The following is a 20457-nucleotide window of genomic DNA, read 5'->3' as shown; positions in this document are numbered from 1 at the left end:
GCACAAAGTCGTAAACCAAGTGATACATTTCCTACTATAATTTCTAAGAATGTCTTTTATTGTTCTATTATTGTTATTATTATTATTATTATTATCATTATTATTCATTTTTATTATTGTTATTTCTAGGCACATAATCATTTGTGCAGTGTGTTATTTCTTCATCCCACTCATGGTGTCGCTATTCGCTAATCTAAATGAACATTTCCACCCCACCCTCTGGCTTTGCTAACACATAAAAGGCTACATTTTTGTTTGTGTAGATTCATCCACAGTAACGGTGGCGCGCTGTCGATTTTCGCTTTTGGCGAACGCGTACAATCCTAGAATTCAGTTTGAAATCTCAACGATACCGTTTTTCTTAGTACCAGACTCATTGTCATGATGGTGCGCCAAATGAGCTGCTTCGTTTTCTTTCTATTGTGGCAAGCAGCGAATGGGGACGTGAGTTATTCCTTTCAGGAGGAAATGAAGCGCGGATCTCACATTGGGAATATAGCGAAGGATCTTAACCTGGACTCGAGTAAACTGTCTTCTAGAAACGCCCGTGTTGATGCCGCAGGGAATCGTAAACGATGTTGTGACATCAATCTCAATACTGGGGATTTGATTGTTGCCGACAGGATTGACCGAGAGGAGCTCTGTGGAGAAAAGCTGTCGTGTGTAATAAAACGCGATCTCGTTCTGGAAAATCCCCTGGAGCTGCATCCGTTCAGTCTACACATTCAAGATATTAATGATAACTCACCACAGTTCAACGGAGAACTGATCAATATAGAAATTCAAGAATCCACAGGCAGGGGAGCTCGTTTTGTGATAGAGGAGGCACACGATGCGGATGTAGGCCAAAATTCAGTTCAACACTACAGCCTTAAGAAGAACGAGAATTTCGTTTTGGCTGTTGACGCAAACACAATAGAGCTCGTTCTTGATAAAGAGCTTGATCGTGAAAAACAGGAGGACATTAATTTGCTCCTCACAGCTCTAGATGGTGGCTCCCCTCAGAGATCAGGTACCGTAGTCATACACGTCACTGTGCTGGATGCTAATGATAACGCCCCAGTGTTTAGCCAGGCCGTTTATAAAGCCAGTCTGCCTGAAAACTCTCCTTTAGATACTGTGGTGGTCACAGTGAGCGCGACTGATGCAGACGAGGGAGTCAATGGAGATGTGACATATGACTTTGGACATGTTACTGAAGATGTGAAGAAAGTTTTTAGTATTGACCGTAAAAACGGGATGATTAAAGTTAATGGTGCAATTGACTTTGAAACTGTTACGTCATATGATTTGCGCATTAAAGCAAAGGATGGTTTAGGATTATCGTCATACACAAAGGTAACTGTTGAAGTCACCGATGTCAATGACAACATGCCTGTAATCTATGTGAAAACTCTGGCAAATCCAGTACCGGAGAACGTGTCACCTGGTACAGAGGTGGGGATCATCAATGTGCAGGATGCAGATTCAGACAATAACCAAAAGGTCCGCTGCTCCATTCAACAGAATGCTCCTTTTAAGTTGGTTCCTTCTCTTAAAAACTATTATTCTCTGGTGACCACAGGACAACTGGACCGTGAACTAGTGTCTGATTACAACATTACAATCACTGCCACTGACGAGGGCTCTCCACCTCTGTCCTCCTCTAAAACTGTTGAGTTATCTGTAGCTGACATCAACGACAACCCACCTGTGTTTGAGGAACAGTCGTACAGCGCATATGTGACTGAAAATAACAAACCTGGCTCCACTTTATGTTCCGTTACTGCTCGAGACCCCGACTGGAGACAAAACGGTACAGTGATTTATTCTCTGTTAGCTGGTGAGGTGAACGGTGCCCCGGTGTCCTCCTATCTGTCTGTTAACGGAGACACGGGGGTGATCCACGCTGTGAGGTCGTTTGATTATGAACAGTTCAGGAGCTTTAAAGTCCACGTGATGGCCAGAGACAACGGTTCTCCTCCGCTCAGCAGCAACGTGACCGTCAGTGTCTTCATATTAGATGTGAACGACAACTCTCCTCAGATACTGTATCCGGCCCCGGAGGGCAACTCCTTCATGACCGAGCTGGTCCCCAAAGCTGCACACGGAGGCTCTCTGGTGTCCAAAGTGATAGCGGTGGACGCGGACTCCGGACAGAACGCCTGGCTGTCCTATCATATAGTGAAATCCACTGATCCGGGACTTTTTACTATTGGTCTCCACAGCGGAGAGATCAGGACACAGCGGGACATTTCTGAATCTGACAGCATGAAACAGAACCTTATTGTGGCAGTGAAAGATAACGGACAGCCCTCTCTCTCTGCCACCTGTTCCATGTATTTACTTATTTCTGATAACTTGGCTGAGGTGCCAGAACTGAAGGATATTTCTTATGATGAGAAGAATTCCAAACTGACCTCTTACCTGATCATCGCTCTGGTGTCTGTGTCCACCTTTTTTCTGACTTTCATCATCATCATTCTGGGTGTGAGGTTTTGTCGCAGGAGAAAGCCCAGACTGTTGTTTGACGGAGCAGTCGCCATCCCCAGCGCTTATCTGCCTCCTAATTACGCAGATGTTGACGGCACAGGAACTTTACGCAGCACTTACAATTATGACGCGTACCTGACAACAGGTTCTAGAACCAGTGACTTTAAGTTCGTGACATCTTACAATGACAACACACTTCCTGCTGACCAGACTCTGAAGAAAAGCCCGGCAGACTTTGCTGATGCGTTTGAAGATAGTGATGGTTCCCCAGAGGTAGGGATAGCCGTCACGTGTGCGTTCACCTATTTATATTTGAGCCTTAACGATCCAGCCAAAGCCTTTGAGTAACGTGTACTTGCTTTTATTTTCATTTTTGGAATCATCCATTTGAATAGTGCAAAACACTTGTGATAACGTTTACTCGTATGACTCAGCCTTAATGAACTGTCATTACTTTCATTTAATCCCACATGCATCCATGATATTGACAGTGATGAAAGTGCATCGTGGAGAATGATAACTCGTAGCCTAATGTTTTAAGACTTTCTCAGTTTAACTTTTTTGGTATTTTTCATGAACACACACAAAAGTTCTTTAAATCAGATACTTTAAATTTTATGGTCTTTGGAGAGACAATAGACATTCTTCTGTATATTTTTTTTATCTAAAATCATATTATCTTTTCACTTAACATTGGTGTTTCTGTTCGTGTTTTTCCTACAGCTGCATCGTGTTCTTTGTGTCTCTGTCCTTTGAGTTGAATGGGACAAGTTGGTGCTGTCCTTGGTGCTGAAAGTTGAATTTGCTCTTTTGTTTTATTTTTTGAGTCACTTAACCTTGTCTTTCATTTTTACCATCTTTTGGAGTTTTAGATCATAATTTTACTTTGAAACTAAGTTTCCTGAGCAGACAGTGAGGAAAGATACAGCAGACATAGCTGATGCTTTTGTAGATCCTGATATTTCCAACTTTAATACAAGGAGAAATTGACATGTTCTTTCCTTCTTTCTTTTTTTCTTACTTAACATATATCTAATTAGGTTTTTTTGTTCAGGTTTTCATTGTGCAAGCATGAACCCATATCCCTTAAAGTACTCAGTAAATTGAATCCGACAATTTTTTTAATTGAAACATTGTACAGAACGAAATAATAATAACATGAATCTTAGAACTTACAATGGATACAACTTGTGGTGGAAAGAATGATATCTCACACTTTTGGCAAAATCAGTTGCAGTCACAGGGTTTCACTTACACAAATTATTTGGGAGACCATCTGACAGAAATGTTCAGGGTATAATTTGTATGTTTAATTTTGACACTCTTTGAGATCCACTTAAAACATTAAAACAGCTGTTTATTCCCTTTTCAACCTGGATTATGTTTGGGGTGATGAGGTGGAAGATTCTGTATGCAACTCTGGTGAAGGCTAAGAACTCTGTGAGGGTCAGGGAGCATCAGTGCCAGTGTTACAGGGGCATGTAAAATATGGAAGGTTTTAGGTGCTGTACTATCTCCCTCTTCCTAAGAGGTCAGGGGATTTTCAAAAAATTATGTTTTGTCTAAGGTGCATCCTGCAGTTGGGGAGGACTGTGTTTGTGACATGCTTTAGTCTGTGCATCATTTATTTATTTAATGTAAGTGAATGTTATCATTGCTGTTTGTATTCTCCACTGTCCATGTGACGATATGAGTTTATTTCTTTGAGGAGGTGTATATTCTGAGGCAATGCAGCTAAGCGTGTGAATGTGTTTTGGTTTGGTATGTGAAAGTTTGATGGGTTGGTTTCCTGCTTTTAAAAGGTGTAGCGCACAGTTCTGTATGTAGAGGTAGGCAGACATGCATTGCTGCTTTTCAGGAAGTTTTTTTTTTGATTTTGGCATAAGTTAACACATGGATTTATTACTTTCTTTTTCTATTTTGATAGATTGTCACAACGTATTTTATTTATGTGGTCTTCCAGTGCATAAAAGGTTTAATGTGTCAGAGACATCGTTTACAGTGTCTGCATGATAATATGTTGTGAGGAGACTTTGCTTATTACTACCAGCCAGAGATATTTGGTTTTTATATTCATTTAGAGAATCGCCTTAATTTTTGAAATTTAAGACTGCAACTCACTGTAAAAATTAGCAATTTTTTACACCCACAGTTTGTTTTGACGGTGCACAAAGTCGTAAACCAAGTGATACATTTCCTCTATAATTCTAAGATGTTACTTTTACATTGTTGTTATTATTGTTATTATTATTATTATTATCATTATTATTCATTTTTATTATTGTTATTTCTAGGCATATTATTATTTGTGCAGTCTGTTATTTCTTCATCCCCACTCATGGTGTCGCTATTCGCTAATCTACATGAAACATTTCCACTCCACCCTCTCGCTTGTGGACCAATAAAAGGCTAGATTTTTGTTTGGTGTAGGATTCATCCACAGTAACGGTGGCGTGCTGTCGATTTTCTTTTTGGCGGAACGGTACAATCCTAATTCAGTTTGAAATCTCAACGATACCGTTTTTCTTAGTACCAGACTCATTGTCATGATGGTGCGCCAAATGAGCTGCTTCGTTTTCTTTCTATTGTGGCAAGCAGCGAATGGGGACGTGAGTTATTCCTTTCAGGAGGAAATGAAGCGCGGATCTCACATTGGGAATATAGCGAAGGATCTTAACCTGGACTCGAGTAAACTGTCTTCTAGAAACGCCCGTGTTGATGCCGCAGGGAATCGTAAACGATATTGTGACATCAATCTCAATACTGGGGATTTGATTGTTGCCGACAGGATTGACCGAGAGGAGCTCTGTGGAGAAAAGCTGTCGTGTGTAATAAAACGCGATCTCGTTCTGGAAAATCCCCTGGAGCTGCATCCGTTCAGTCTACACATTCAAGATATTAATGATAACTCACCACAGTTCAACGGAGAACTGATCAATATAGAAATTCAAGAATCCACAGGCAGGGGAGCTCGTTTTGTGATAGAGGAGGCGCACGATGCGGATGTAGGCCAAAATTCAGTTCAACACTACAGCCTTAAGAAGAACGAGAATTTCGTTTTGGCTGTTGACGCAAACACAATAGAGCTCGTTCTTGATAAAGAGCTTGATCGTGAAAAACAGGAGGACATTAATTTGCTCGTCACAGCTCTAGATGGTGGCTCCCCTCAGAGATCAGGTACCGTAGTCATACACGTCACTGTGCTGGATACCAATGATAACGCCCCAGTGTTTAGCCAGGCCGTTTATAAAGCCAGTCTGCCTGAAAACTCTCCTTTAGATACTGTGGTGGTCACAGTGAGCGCGACTGATGCAGACGAAGGAGTCAATGGAGATGTGACATATGACTTTGGACATGTTACTGAAGATGTGAAGAAAGTTTTTAGTATTGACCGTAAAAACGGGATGATTAAAGTTAATGGTGCGATTGACTTTGAAACTGTTACATCATATGATTTGCGCATTAAAGCAAAAGATGGTTTAGGATTATCGTCATACACAAAAGTAACTGTTGAAGTCACCGATGTCAATGACAACATCATCTCCATTGACTCCCTCGTCTGCATCAGTCCGGCTCACTGTGACCACCACATATCTAAAGGAGAGTTTTCAGGCAGACTGCTCTATAAACGGCCTGGCTAAACACTGGCGTTATCATTGGTATCAGCACCAGTGACGTGTATGACATACGGTACCTGATCTCTGAGGGAGCCACCATCTAGAGCTGTGAGAGCCAAAATTAATGTCCTCCTGTTTTCACGATCAAGCCTCCTTTATCAAGAACGAGCTCTATTGTGTTTTCGTCAACAGCCAAACGAAATCTCGTTCTTCTTTAAGCTGTAGTGTTTGACTGAATTTTGGGCCTACATCCGCATCGTGTGCCTCCTCTATCACAATAACGAGCTCCCCGCCTGTGGATTCTTGAATTTCTATATTTGATAAATTCTCGTTAAACTGTGGTGAGTTATCATTAATATCTTGAATGTGTAGACTGAACGGGATGCAGCTCCAGGGATTTTCCAAAACGAGATCGCGTTTTATTAACACACGACAGCTTTTCTCCACAGAGCTCCTCTCGGTCAATCCTGTCGGCAACAATCAAATCTCCCAGTATTGGAGATTGATGTCACAATATCGTTTACGATTCCCTGCGGCATCAACACGGGCGTTTCTAGAAGACAGTTTTACTCGAGTCCAGTTAAGATCCTTCGCTATATCCCAATTGAGATCCGCGCTTTCATTTCCTCCTGAAAGGAATAACTCACGTCCCCCATTCGCTGCTTGCCACAATAGAAAGAAAACGAAGCAGCTCATTTGGCCCGCACCATCATGACAATGAGTCTGGTACTAAGAAAAACGGTATCGTTGAGATTTCAAACTGAATTAGATGTATCCGTTCCGCAAAAAGAAAATCGACCAGCGCGCCACCGTTACTGTGGATGAATCCTACACCAAACAAAAATGTAGCCTTTTATTGGTCTCCACAAGCCAGAGGTGAGTGGAAATGTTTCATGTAGATTAGCGAATAGCGACACCATGAGTTGGGATTAAGTGAAGAAATAACACACTGCACAAATGATAATATGCCTAGAAATAACAATAATAAAAATGAATAATAATGATAATAATAATAATAATAATAACAATAATAACAACAATGTAAAAGTAACATCTTAGAATTATAGAGGAAATGTATCACTTGGTTTACGACTTTGTGCACCGTCATAACAAACTGTGGGTGTAAAAAATTGCTAATTGTTACAGTGAGTTGCAGTCTTAAATTTCAAAAATTAAGGCGATTCTCTAAATGAATATAAAAACCAAATATCTCTGGCTGGTGTTAATAAGCAAAGTCTCCTCACAACATATTATCATGCAGACACTGTAAACTATGTCTCTGACACATTAAACCTCTTATGCACTGGAAGACCACATAAATACAATTCATTGTCACAATCTACCAAAGTAGAAAAAGAAAGTGATAAATCTAGTGTTGATTAATGCCAAAATCGAAAAAAAACTTCCTGAAAAGCAGCAATGCATGTCTGCCTACCTCTACATACAGAACTGTGCGCTACACCTTTTAAAAGCAGGAAACCAACCCATCAAACTATCACATACCAAATCAAAACACATTCACACGCTTAGCTGCATTGCCTCAGAATATACACCTCCTCAGAGAAACAAACTCCTATCGTCACATGGACAGTGGAGAATACAAAAAGCAATGACAACATTCACTTACATTAAATAGATAAATGATGCACAGACTAAAGCATGTCAAAAAACTCAGTCCTCCCCAACTGCAGGATGCACCTTAGACAAAAAATAATTTGTTGAAAATCCCCTGACCTCTTAGGAAGAGGCAGCTAGTACAGCATATAACACCTTCCATATTCTGCGTGCCCATGTAACACTGGCACTGATGCTCTCTGACCATCACAGTGTTCTTAGCCTTCACCAGAGTTGCATACGGAACCTTCCACCTCATCACCCCAAACATAATCCAGGTTTGAAAAGGGAATAAACAGCTGTTTTAATGTTTTAAGTGGATCTCAAAGAGTGTCAAAATTAAACATACAAATTATACCCTGAACATTTCTGTCAGATGGTCTCCCAAATAATTTGTGTAAGTGAAACCCTGTGACTGCAACTGATTTTGCCAAAAGTGTGAGATATCATTCTTTCCACCACAAGATGTATCCATTGCAAGTTCTAAGATTCATGGTATTATTATTTCATTCTGTACGATGTTTCAATTAAAAAAATTGTCGTATTCAATTTACTGAGTACTTTTAGGGATATGGGTTCATGCTTGCACAACAAAAACCTGAACAAAAAACCTAATTAGATATATGTTATGTAAGAAAGAAAGAAAGAAGGAAAGAACATGTCAATTTCTCCTTGTATTAAAGTTGGAAATGTCAGGTTCTACAAAAGAATCAGCTAAGTCTGTTGGATTTTTCCTCACTGTCTAGTCAGGAAAAGATGGTAAGAATGGAAGACAAGGTTAAGTGACTCAAAAAATACAAAAGAGCAAATTCAACTTTCAGCACCAAAGACGGCACCAACTTGTCCCGCCAAACTCAAAGGACAGACACAAAGTAAACGATGCAGCTGTGGGCAAAGACATGGGCAGATATGTTGTGTGAACAGAGAATATAGTTTTAGATAAAAATATACAGAAGAATGTCTATTGTCTCTCCAAAGACCATAAAATTTAAAGTATCTGATTTAAAGACATTTTCTGTGTATTCATGAAAAATACCACCAAAGTTAAACTGACATGGTCCTAAAACATTAGGCTACGAGTTATCATTCTCCATGACGAACTTTCGTCAGTGTCATTATCATGGATGCATGTGGGATTAAATGAAAGTATTGACAATTCATTAAGGCTGAGTCATACGAGTAAACTTTATCACAAGTGTCTTACACTGTTCAAATGGTCAATTCAAAAAATGATAATAAAAGCAAGTACATGTTACTCAAAGCCTTTGGCTGGACCGTTAAGACACAAATAGAAATAGGTGAAAACACACGTGACGGCTGTCCCTACCTCCGGGGAAGCATCACTATCTCCAAACGCATCAGCAAAGTCTGATGGACTTTTCTTCAGAGTCTGGTCAGCAGGAAGTGTGTTGTCATTGTACGAAGTCACGAACTTAAAGTCACTGGTTCTAGAACCTGTTGTCAGGTACGCGTCATAATTGTAAGTGCTGCGTAAAGTTCCTGTGCCGTCAACATCTGCGTAATTAGGAGGCAGATAAGCGCTGGGGATGGCGACTGCTCCGTCAAACAACAGTCTGGGCTTTCTCCTGCGACAAAACCTCACACCCAGGATGATGATAATGAAAGTCAGAAAAAAGGTGGACACAGACACCAGAGCGATGATCAGGTAAGAGGTCAGTTTGGAATTCTTCTCGTCATAAGAAATATCCTTCAGTTCTGGCACCTCAGCCAAGTTATCAGAAATAAGTAAATACATGGAACAGGTGGCAGAGAGAGAGGGCTGTCCGTTATCTTTCACTGCCACAATAAGGTTCTGTTTCATGCTGTCAGATTCAGAAATGTCCCGCTGTGTCCTGATCTCTCCGCTGTGGAGACCAATAGTGAAAAGTCCCGGATCAGTGGATTTCACTATATGATAGGACAGCCAGGCGTTCTGTCCGGAGTCCGCGTCCACCGCTATCACTTTGGACACCAGGGAGCCTCCGTGTGCAGCTTTGGGGACCAGCTCGGTCATGAAGGAGTTGCCCTCCGGGGCGGGGTACAGTATCTGAGGAGAGTTGTCGTTCACATCTGATATGAAGACACTCACGGTCACGTTGCTGCTGAGCGGAGGAGAACCGTTGTCTCTGGCCATCACGTGGACTTTAAAGCTCCTGAACTGTTCATAATCAAACGACCTCACAGCGTGGATCACCCCCGTGTCTCCGTTAACAGACAGATAGGAGGACACCGGGGCACCGTTCACCTCACCAGCTAACAGAGAATAAATCACTGTACCGTTTTGTCTCCAGTCGGGGTCTCGAGCAGTAACGGAACATAAAGTGGAGCCAGGTTTGTTATTTTCAGTCACATATGCGCTGTACGACTGTTCCTCAAACACAGGTGGGTTGTCGTTGATGTCAGCTACAGATAACTCAACAGTTTTAGAGGAGGACAGAGGTGGAGAGCCCTCGTCAGTGGCAGTGATTGTAATGTTGTAATCAGACACCAGTTCACGGTCCAGTTGTCCTGTGGTCACCAGAGAATAATAGTTTTTAATGGAAGGAACCAACTTAAAAGGGACATTCTGCTGAATGGAGCAGCGGACCTGTCTGTTATTCTCAGAGTCTCTGTCCTGCACGTTAATGATGCCCACCTCTGTACCAGGTGACACGTTCTCAGGTATGGGGTTAGACAGTGATTTTAGATATATAACTGGAGCATTATCATTTATATCAGTAATTTCAATCATTAACGTAGCATATGAAACTAAACCCAGACCATCTTTGGCGCTGATCTGCATATCATAGGATGACACTTTCTCATAATCAATAGCTCCAGCTACTCTCACCTCTCCCGATTTGGGGTGTAAAGAAAACACGTTATCATTTTCATCTGAAACATGATCAAATCCGTAAGTAACTTCACCGTTCACTCCCTCGTCTGCATCAGTTGCACTCACTGTGATCACCAATGTATCTAGAGGAGAGTTTTCAGGCAGACTGGTTTTATAGACGGTCTGGCTAAACACTGGTACATTATCATTAGCATCCAGGACAGTGACGTGTATGGCTACAGTACCTGATCTCTGAGGAGAGCCACCATCAAATGCAGTTAGCAAGAGCATGATCTCTCTTTTGTCTTCTCTGTCTAATTCTTTCTCTAATACTAGTTCACAATATTTTCTTCCTCCAGCCTTTGTGTTTACATCTAATTTGAAGTGATCATTCTGTTGAAGTGAGTAGCCCTGAACAGCATTTTCTCCGATGTCTCCATCGTGTGCTTCTCCAAGAAGGAATCGCGCGCCCTTGACTGCTGATTCCTGAATTTCAATTCTAAGCGAATCCTCCTTGAACTGTGGTGAATTATCATTAATATCCTGTACACGGATACTAATACGGTGCAGTTCTAATGGATTTTCCATAACGAGTTCCTGTTTTCGTACACACGATAACATTCTTTTACAAATACCTTCTCTGTCAATCCTTTCTTGAACAATCAAGTCTCCGGTGTTGAGATTGACACCGCAGTACTGAACGGTGTTGTCCTCTGTATCGACACGGGCCTTGCGAGCGGACAGTCTGACCAAATCAAGTCCCAGATCTTTAGCGATATTTCCAATCACAGATCCACGTTTCATCTCCTCCAGAACAGAGTAGCTCACATCTCCACAAACAAAGTGGAAGGCAAGTAAAATAAAAGCAAGGCCGCAGTGCAGCGCGAGTCCGTTATGTCCCATTTTAACTGATAGAAAGAGCACCACTGCTAAAACGTAGCCTGTGCCACAATATATCAAACCAGTGATTTCCTCAAATATTCACGATCCTCAAAGTACTGTCATGAAAACGAAGCATTCTTGTGAACTGCAGCACAACAGCAGATTCAGGCTTTGAATTCGTTGATACATAAGGGTGGAGAATGACTGTGCCTTCTCGTTTTTTGGTACACACTGACACCATGAGCATTTGTTTAGGTATAGCAAGGCAATGTATTATTTGAGAAGTGTTTCACTATACACAAGTTCAAAGAACCCTGTTAATCAAAACAAGTACAACAGTAACGTTATTTATTTTACCATTTATTATTTACCTAAAGCTTTGTCCCACTTGTGAAGTAACAGAGAACTAAAAAAGTAGACATCGAGATTAAACTATTCAAACTTTGTCTCGGATACAACAGTGTGTTTTAAAATAATGTTTATGTCCAAATGAAGGCAGCACAAGAAATAAGAAGGGAAGACTTTCATATTAGATTTAAGTTTCCTTTGATATCAAATCTTTATGCCGCTTGGAAGGTGACCTGTAAACATCCTAATGAATCCTGCGCATTCATGGAGCCTACAACAAACACTTTTCCTTGTAATTGTGCATATTTAAATCATAAATGGAAAAAATGAATTAAGCATTTTTATGGTCGGACTTAGACAAGCATTTGACTGTTACAGGCTGCAAACTGAAGTGTTGTGTGCTTAAAATCATAACAGCATCAGTGTTGTACTCTGTGTTAATGCATCAAAGTTACAAAAATCTATTTGGAATAATGACTGTCATGCAATCATTTTGACAACTTGGAGGGGGAAAAAAAATCAGAAATATAAGTCCCTCCCGAAGTCGAAAACAAAGTTTTTACATGAATGCTTCAATCTACCTTGATGTACATCAAATATTTTAATTGTTGTTGTAGTAAACATCCGTGACAAATGACTGTTCACAAAGAGCTTGGAACATGGCAATAAGGTTCGATGCTGACATAAGCTGTAACAAAGTCCAAAAAAACAGTGCTGTCATTTAATTTATTTTGCTGAAACACGCACCAAAAAAGAAATACAATGTTTCTGTGAGAACCTCACATGAACAGATGATTTATCAGATTTTCTACCTCCTTTTGTCGTGCGTGCGCATATTTTTACGCGGCTATCACTGACATCAGAAGTTCAAGTCGTGGATTACATGTTTGACAATACTACCCACAATACCCAAGACCACCGAGAACAAGAAAGCCAATACCAGAAGCAATATCAAAGGATATTCACTGAAATAACGATCAGAAAAGAGAAGAATGACGGTGGAATCAGATGACTGACGTACATTATCCCTGAAAATGCATCAAATTATCTACCAGAGTTCAGCACCAAGGAGAGAGTGGATGAGCCGTACTTGAAAAGGTTTTTCATTGGCAAGGACATATAGAGCAATCACGAGAGCAGAGATCTGCAAGTACGGCGTTTTGGGTAATTGAACAAACGTATATTGATATAAAATGTCTCCCTACCTCTGGGGAAGCATCGCAATCCGCAAATGCATCAGCAAACTCTGTTGGACTTTTCTTCAGGGTCTGGTCAGCAGGCAGTGTGTTGTCATTGTAAGATGTCACGAACTTAAAGTCACTGGTTCTAGAACCTGTTGTCAGGTACGCGTCATAATTGTAAGTGCTGCGTAAAGTTCCTGTGCCGTCAACATCTGCGTAATTAGGAGGCAGATAAGCGCTGGGGATGGCGACTGCTCCGTCAAACAACAGTCTGGGCTTTCTCCTGCGACAAAACCTCACACCAAGAATGATGATGATGAAAGTCAGAAAAAAGGTGGACACAGACACCAGAGCGATGATCAGGTAAGAGGTCAGTTTGGAATTCTTCTCATCATAAGAAATATCCTTCAGTTCTGGCACCTAAGCCAAGTTATCAGAAATAAGTAAATACATGGAACAGGTGGCAGAGAGAGAGGGCTGTCCGTTATCTTTCACTGCCACAATAAGGTTCTGTTTCATGCTGTCAGATTCAGAAATGTCCCGCTGTGTCCTGATCTCTCCGCTGTGGAGACCAATAGTGAAAAGTCCCGGATCAGTGGATTTCACTATATGATAGGACAGCCAGGCGTTCTGTCCGGAGTCCGCGTCCACTGCTATCACTTTGGACACCAGAGAGCCTCCGTGTGCAGCTTTGGGGACCAGCTCGGTCATAAAGGAGTTGCCCTCCGGGGCGGGGTACAATATCTGAGGGGAGTTGTCGTTCACATCTGATATGAAGACACTGACGGTCACGTTGCTGCTTAGCGGAGGAGAACCGTTGTCTCTGGCCATCACGTGGACTTTAAAGCTCCTGAACTGTTCATAATCAAACGACCTCACAGCGTGGATCACCCCCGTGTCTCCGTTAACAGACAGATAGGAGGACACCGGGGCACCGTTCACCTCACCAGCTAACAGAGAATAAATCACTGTACCGTTTTGTCTCCAGTCGGGGTCTCGAGCAGTAACGGAACATAAAGTGGAGCCAGGTTTGTTATTTTCAGTCACATATGCGCTGTACGACTGTTCCTCAAACACAGGTGGGTTGTCGTTGATGTCAGCTACAGATAACTCAACAGTTTTAGAGGAGGACAGAGGTGGAGAGCCCTCGTCAGTGGCAGTGATTGTAATGTTGTAATCAGACACTAGTTCACGGTCCAGTTGTCCTGTGGTCACCAGAGAATAATAGTTTTTAATAGAAGGAATCAACTTAAAAGGGACATTCTGCTGAATGGAGCAGCGGACCTGTCTGTTATTCTCAGAGTCTCTGTCCTGCACGTTAATGATGCCCACCTCTGTACCAGGTGACACGTTCTCAGGTATGGGGTTAGACAGTGTTTTTATATATATAATCGGGGCATTGTCATTCACATCAGTAACATCTATGATGACTTTGGCGTAAGAGGTTAATCCCAAACCATCCTTTGCTGTGACACGCAGTTCAAATGATGATGCTATTTCAAAATCGACCGCGGTGCACAATTTTATATCACCTGTCTTATGATCAATAGTAAACACTGACTTCACGTCTTCTGAAATGTGTCCAAAATCATATGTAACGTCTCCATTTAGTCCCTCGTCTGCATCAGTAGCACTCACTGTCAGCACGACAGTTCCTAGTGGAGAGTTTTCGGGTAAACTGGCTTTATAAACGGCCTGGCCGAACACTGGGACGTTATCATTAGCGTCCAGCACAGTGATGTGAATAACCACAGTACCTGACCTTTGAGGAGAACCACCATCCAGAGCTGTAAGAAGTAGATTTATTTCCTTTAAGTTTTCACGGTCAAGCTCTTTGTTTAGCACAAGTTCCACGGAATTAGTCCCAACGCCCAGGATAAAATTATCATTCCGTTGCAGGTTGTACGTCTGAACTGAATACTTGCCAATATCCATATCATGTGCTTCCTCTATTGGAAAACGAGCACCTTTTGCTGCGGATTCACGTATGTCTATATGGATCAATTCTTTATTAAATTGAGGAGAGTTATCATTTATATCCTGGACATGTAGACTAATGCGGTGCAATTCTAATGGATTTTCTAACATGAGCTCCTGTTTTAAAGCGCAAGATGCTTTGTCTCCACATAGGCCCTCTCTGTCGATCCTCTCTGCAACAGTCAGATCCCCGTTACGGAGGTTTATGTCACAATAATGTTTGTCGCTCCCATCGGTATCAATGCGGACCTTTCGAGCGGACAGCGTACTTGCATCAAGACCCAAGTCTTTGGCGATATTTCCAATCACGGATCCACGTCTCATCTCCTCAGGAAAAGAATAGCTTATATCTCCACTGGCAAAATGCAAAGAAAGGAGCAGTAAAGCAACGGTATAGCTTTGTGATATCAATCCCGTAACAGCCATCGTGGCGCCGACCTGATACAGCAAACGTGTCCTTGTCGGTGAACAGGAAAAGAAGAATTTAAACCTAAACCATCACAATCCAAAACCAAGTGTCTGCCTCTCTCGATGATCATCTGCAAAACCGTTACTCACGTCTTGCGTCGACAACAGTGGGTGGATTATCAACACACAAACTACAGCTGGTACATAGCGACACCGTGAGACTACTCTACAAATTGCATACTTTCCACTTGAAAGAAGACTGTACAAGCCATACACTTAATAAAAACAGACTACTATAGAGAGCATATTAATTTAGAAGAGAAATTATAGTGTGAAATATCTTGAGACATATAAAGACGATCGAGCATTAGGAGTACTTCTAAAACAACACCATTATTTCACTTGGTCACCTCATATTGAGCACGGCTAATTAGATGTGAAAAAACTACTCCTATGTGACTTGATATTTATATCCTTGTAACATGTTAACACTGGATTAAAATCACCAACTTACTGAAACAGTGAAGGGAATGGCCAACTTCATTACTCAAGTAATGTAATGGATGATTAAAGGCAAATGAGAAACTATACTTCAGTAACATTTTTTCTATGTACAGTGAAACACAGATGAAACACAGATGAAAACTGCACAAATTATTAAGTGCAAAAAAGCGCAAAATTTGATTTGATTCCAAGAGGATAATCATTCGCTCAACTACAGGCCTATTAAAATCTCTCACAGTATTTCTCTCAGTATTTAAAAATTCAAACACACTGCAAGAGGAGCAAGACTCAGCTGCAAAATTGAGATGATATGGGAAATAGATTCAAAACCATTCAAACACCAGCAACTGAAAAAACATAAAGGTAAACAGGATATTATGCCGGAACGTAGATTACTTGAATATATAGGCTATAAGATGAGGAATTTGATACACGTTAAGACTCCTAAAACCAAAGGCGAAGTTGTACAGTAGAAGAAGTCAATGAACAACATAAACAACAGATGAAGAACCAAGCCCTTTAGAAGTATAGAACATCATATTTTTTACAAGGTATTCGCTTCCCATTAACGAGGAATGGGTCATTCTGTACCCATAAAAACAAGCACTAAGACAAAGACATGTTTAATCTTTCCCTAGGGGGTAAAATTAGAGTGTAAAAGCAAGGAAATGATCAAAACCTGAAACGTTTTCTATGATTTTAAAAGACAAAATTTCCTCTTAACATGGTGACAGTAGCCAAACATTTGCTAAGAATAAAAGAAATCAGGAGGGAATAAATGCGCCAGGATTTAAACACCAAAACCAACACCCTTTTCAAGACGGTACAAGGAAAGCCCCAAATGGAACTAACGAGAGCTACAGTGGAATAAATGTAAAACCCATCTACAGATCAACCATTGAGTTGGTATGTTGTAAAGAAGAATTAAGAATCATCGTGGGAGAGTTGAGCCTTTAGTATAACTGAAATACTGCAACGACTTTCTAGAGCAAAATGCCTTAAATTAATCTAATTTATAGCGACTATTGGTAGATTCTTTATTGATAGGCCTATTTTAAAAAGTGATTGTATCAATACAAATTCCATACTGTCGATCAAAAATCTGAAAAAGTGAGAAGCCGTTTTGTTCTGGTAAAGTAATGGGTCAAATGTCTTACCTCAGGAGAAGTATCAGAATGTGCAAATGCATCAGCAAAGTCTGTTGGACTTTTCTTCAGAGTCTGGTCAGCAGGAAGTGTGTTGTCATTGTAAGATGTCACGAACTTAAAGTCACTGGTTCTAGAACCTGTTGTCAGGTACGCGTCATAATTGTAAGTGCTGCGTAAAGTTCCTGTGCCGTCAACATCTGCGTAATTAGGAGGCAGATAAGCGCTGGGGATGGCGACTGCTCCGTCAAACAACAGTCTGGGCTTTCTCCTGCGACAAAACCTCACACCCAGGATGATGATGATGAAAGTCAGAAAAAAGGTGGACACAGACACCAGAGCGATGATCAGGTAAGAGGTCAGTTTGGAATTCTTCTCATCATAAGAAATATCCTTCAGTTCTGGCACCTCAGCCAAGTTATCAGAAATAAGTAAATACATGGAACAGGTGGCAGAGAGAGAGGGCTGTCCGTTATCTTTCACTGCCACAATAAGGTTCTGTTTCATGCTGTCAGATTCAGAAATGTCCCGCTGTGTCCTGATCTCTCCGCTGTGGAGACCAATAGTGAAAAGTCCCGGATCAGTGGATTTCACTATATGATAGGACAGCCAGGCGTTCTGTCCGGAGTCCGCGTCCACCGCTATCACTTTGGACACCAGAGAGCCTCCGTGTGCAGCTTTGGGGACCAGCTCGGTCATGAAGGAGTTGCCCTCCGGGGCGGGGTACAGTATCTGAGGAGAGTTGTCGTTCACATCTGATATGAAGACACTGACGGTCACGTTGCTGCTGAGCGGAGGAGAACCGTTGTCTCTGGCCATCACGTGGACTTTAAAGCTCCTGAACTGTTCATAATCAAACGACCTCACAGCGTGGATCACCCCCGTGTCTCCGTTAACAGACAGATAGGAGGACACCGGGGCACCGTTCACCTCACCAGCTAACAGAGAATAAATCACTGTACCGTTTTGTCTCCAGTCGGGGTCTCGAGCAGTAACGGAACATAAAGTGGAGCCAGGTTTGTTATTTTCAGTCACATATGCGCTGTACGACTGTTCCTCAAACACAGGTGGGTTGTCGTTGATGTCAGCTACAGATAACTCAACAGTTTTAGAGGAGGACAGAGGTGGAGAGCCCTCGTCAGTGGCAGTGATTGTAATGTTGTAATCAGACACTAGTTCACGGTCCAGTTGTCCTGTGGTCACCAGAGAATAATAGTTTTTAATAGAAGGAACCAACTTAAAAGGGACATTCTGCTGAATGGAGCAGCGGACCTGTCTGTTATTCTCAGAGTCTCTGTCCTGCACGTTAATGATGCCCACCTCTGTACCAGGTGACACGTTCTCAGGTATGGGGTTAGACAATGATTTCAGGTATATCACTGGGGCATTATCATTTATATCAGTAACTTCAATTATTAAAGTTGCATATGAAGCCGATCCCAGACCATCTTTGGCGCTGATCTGCATTTCATAAAACGTTTCTTTTTCATAATCAATGGCTCCAGCCACTCTAACGTCTCCGGTTTTAGAGTTTAAAGAGAAAACATGGTGTTCATCTGAAACATGATCAAATCCGTAAGTAACTTCACCGTTCACTCCCTCGTCTGCATCAGTTGCACTCACTGTGATCACCAGTGTATCTAGAGGAGAGTTTTCAGGCAGACTGGCTTTATAGACGGTTTGGCTAAACACTGGTACATTATCATTAGCATCCAGGACAGTGACGTGTATGACCACAGTGCCTGATCTCTGAGGAGAGCCACCATCAAATGCGGTAAGCAACAGCATAATCTCGTTTTTGTCCTCTCTGTCTAATTCTTTGTCTAAGACTAGTTCCCCATATTTTCTTCCACTGCCTTTTGACTTAACGTTTAGTTTAAAATGTTCGTTCTCCTGAAGTGAGTAGCCCTGAACAGCATTTTCTCCGATATCTCCATCGTGCGCTTCATCTAGAAGAAAGCGCGAGCCCTTGTCTGCCGATTCCCTAATTTCAAAATTTAGTGAATCCTCCTTGAACTGTGGTGAATTATCATTGATATCCTGAACACGGATACTAATACGGTGCAGTTCTAATGGATTTTCCAGAACGAGTTCCTGTTTTAGAACACACGATGCCTTTTTCGCACAAAGCCCTTCTCTATCAATCCTTTCTTGAACAATCAAGTCCCCAGTATTCAGATTTACACTGCAGTACTTAACACTGTTGTCCTCTGTATCAATTCGGGCTTTGCGAGCGGACAGTCTGCCCAAATCAAGTCCCAGATCCTTTGCAATATTTCCGATTACAGATCCACGGTTCATTTCTTCCGGAACAGAGTAACTCACGTCTCCATAGACGGGAAGGAGGGCAAGAAAAATGAAAGCAAGGCCGTAGTGAATCTCAAATCTGCTGTATTCCATTGTTACTCCCAGAAACACCACATCTATATTAAAAGTATCTTCAAAAAGGTCAAAATATATCACCGATGCATCCGTGAATTCTTCCAATAAACACAAAACGTCACAATGCAGTCATACACAAAGCGTGTTATGTGAACTGCGGCACAATAGCAGAATCAGGTTTTAAATTCGTTGACACTGAAGGGTGGAGAATGGCCGTGACTTCTTGTTCACTAGTACACACTGACACCATGAGTATTTCTTAGGTATAACAGGGTGACGTATGTTTTTCCATGTGCATATTTACAATATGGACCTCTTCAGTGACAGTTATTTGCCAAAACAACAAGAACAACATAAACAACATTACTCTGCTAAAAGGCCCATTTTAAATGGAAAAAAGCAAAACAATCATGAAATTGCTGTGACTGTGCATCGGGAAGAGCCTGTACTTCCAAACAACAATTTGAAAAAGCATGGAAATTATAATATGCCTGAAGACAAAGCCAGGACCATTGTCCTTTCAGATATCTTTGTCTTTGAAGTTAGTCTTCCAAACATCTCAAAACTCAATGAGAATTGATATCCAGAAATCATTTGTCCTTCCTTGATGAAAGGTTGGTCATATATTTTTGCTCTTTTTGCACGTTCTTCTAATTCCCATTATATTTGTGTAATATGGGATTAAGTACAACAGAGGAAGCTTTTAATTGTCTGCAGAATTACATTTGTTTGCCCATATCCTCTGAGAAAACACTTTACACTTGGTAGTTGTGCAGTTGTTGTGCATGTGGAAATATATTACTGTATTTCAAATAATGAGGCTGAACGAGCATGACCATCTATTGACTGTTGTAGGATGTAACTGGTAGGTTAGGTCCTCCCCGCCACTGGGGGTTGCTGTGTAATCACTGCAGCATCCCAGCTTCTTCCAGTTCTACACCTGCAGCAAGTTCCCCAATTAGCAGCACATAAATACTGGTGGTAGCACTAACCATTCAGATCTTTTTGCTGCTGTTCCTGGTTTGGTGCCATTACACTTGCTGGAACCAACAAATGCTGTCTGTTCCCCCATGGTTACCACATCATATGCATTGATTGGGTATCATACAGCA

The 20457-nt window shown here is 41.5% G+C and overlaps 4 protein-coding genes across 4 annotated transcripts; 1 reads left to right on the top strand and 3 right to left on the bottom strand.

Moving 5' to 3' along the window:
• Positions 1-381: 381 nt before the first annotated feature.
• LOC111239260 (protocadherin beta-16-like) lies at positions 382-6113 on the top strand. Its single transcript, XM_022769097.1, has 3 exons — positions 382-2762; positions 3196-3242; positions 5071-6113. Exons 1-3 carry the CDS (start codon positions 382-384, stop codon positions 6111-6113), a joined length of 3471 nt encoding a protein of 1156 aa, XP_022624818.1.
• Positions 6114-8955: 2842 nt separating this feature from the next.
• LOC111239259 (protocadherin beta-16-like) lies at positions 8956-11421 on the bottom strand. Its single transcript, XM_022769096.1, has one exon. It carries the CDS (start codon positions 11419-11421, stop codon positions 8956-8958), a length of 2466 nt encoding a protein of 821 aa, XP_022624817.1.
• A 1349-nt stretch (positions 11422-12770) lies between these two features.
• Positions 12771-15355, bottom strand: LOC111239257 (protocadherin gamma-A12-like). Its single transcript, XM_022769095.1, is given in 2 exon segments — positions 12771-12776; positions 12954-15355. Coding segments are annotated over 2 exon segments (2385 nt in total). The 5' UTR covers positions 15333-15355.
• A 786-nt stretch (positions 15356-16141) lies between these two features.
• LOC111239256 (protocadherin gamma-A11-like) lies at positions 16142-19363 on the bottom strand. The gene is made up of 2 exons (XM_022769094.1): positions 16976-19363; positions 16142-16165 (listed from the first exon to the last, which is right to left on the bottom strand). Exons 1-2 carry the CDS (start codon positions 19361-19363, stop codon positions 16142-16144), a joined length of 2412 nt encoding a protein of 803 aa, XP_022624815.1.
• Positions 19364-20457: the final 1094 nt, after the last annotated feature.

The sequence above is a fragment of the Seriola dumerili genome, unplaced genomic scaffold, assembly GCF_002260705.1.
Source record: "Seriola dumerili isolate Sdu_G_001 unplaced genomic scaffold, Sdu_1.0 BDQW01002192.1, whole genome shotgun sequence".
Classification (NCBI taxonomy): domain Eukaryota; kingdom Metazoa; phylum Chordata; class Actinopteri; order Carangiformes; family Carangidae; genus Seriola; species Seriola dumerili.
Note: the sequence above shows the minus strand (reverse complement) of the source record. Positions and strands in the feature narration are given on the sequence as shown.

Coding starts and splice junctions, on each gene's coding strand:
- LOC111239256 (XM_022769094.1), bottom strand. CDS start 19,363: ATGGAATACAGCAGATTTGAGATTCACTACGGCCTTGCTTTCATTTTT. Junction 16,166..16,975: donor ATTCTGATACTTCTCCTGAG/GTAAGACATTTG, acceptor ATGTTTTTTCAG/TTGCTGGTGTTTGAATGGTT.
- LOC111239260 (XM_022769097.1), top strand. CDS start 382: ATGATGGTGCGCCAAATGAGCTGCTTCGTTTTCTTTCTATTGTGGCAA. Junction 2,763..3,195: donor GAGGTAGGGATAGCCGTCAC/GTGTGCGTTCAC, acceptor TTTTTCCTACAG/CTGCATCGTGTTCTTTGTGT. Junction 3,243..5,070: donor CTTTGAGTTGAATGGGACAA/GTTGGTGCTGTC, acceptor TGTGGCAAGCAG/CGAATGGGGACGTGAGTTAT.
- LOC111239259 (XM_022769096.1), bottom strand. CDS start 11,421: ATGGGACATAACGGACTCGCGCTGCACTGCGGCCTTGCTTTTATTTTA.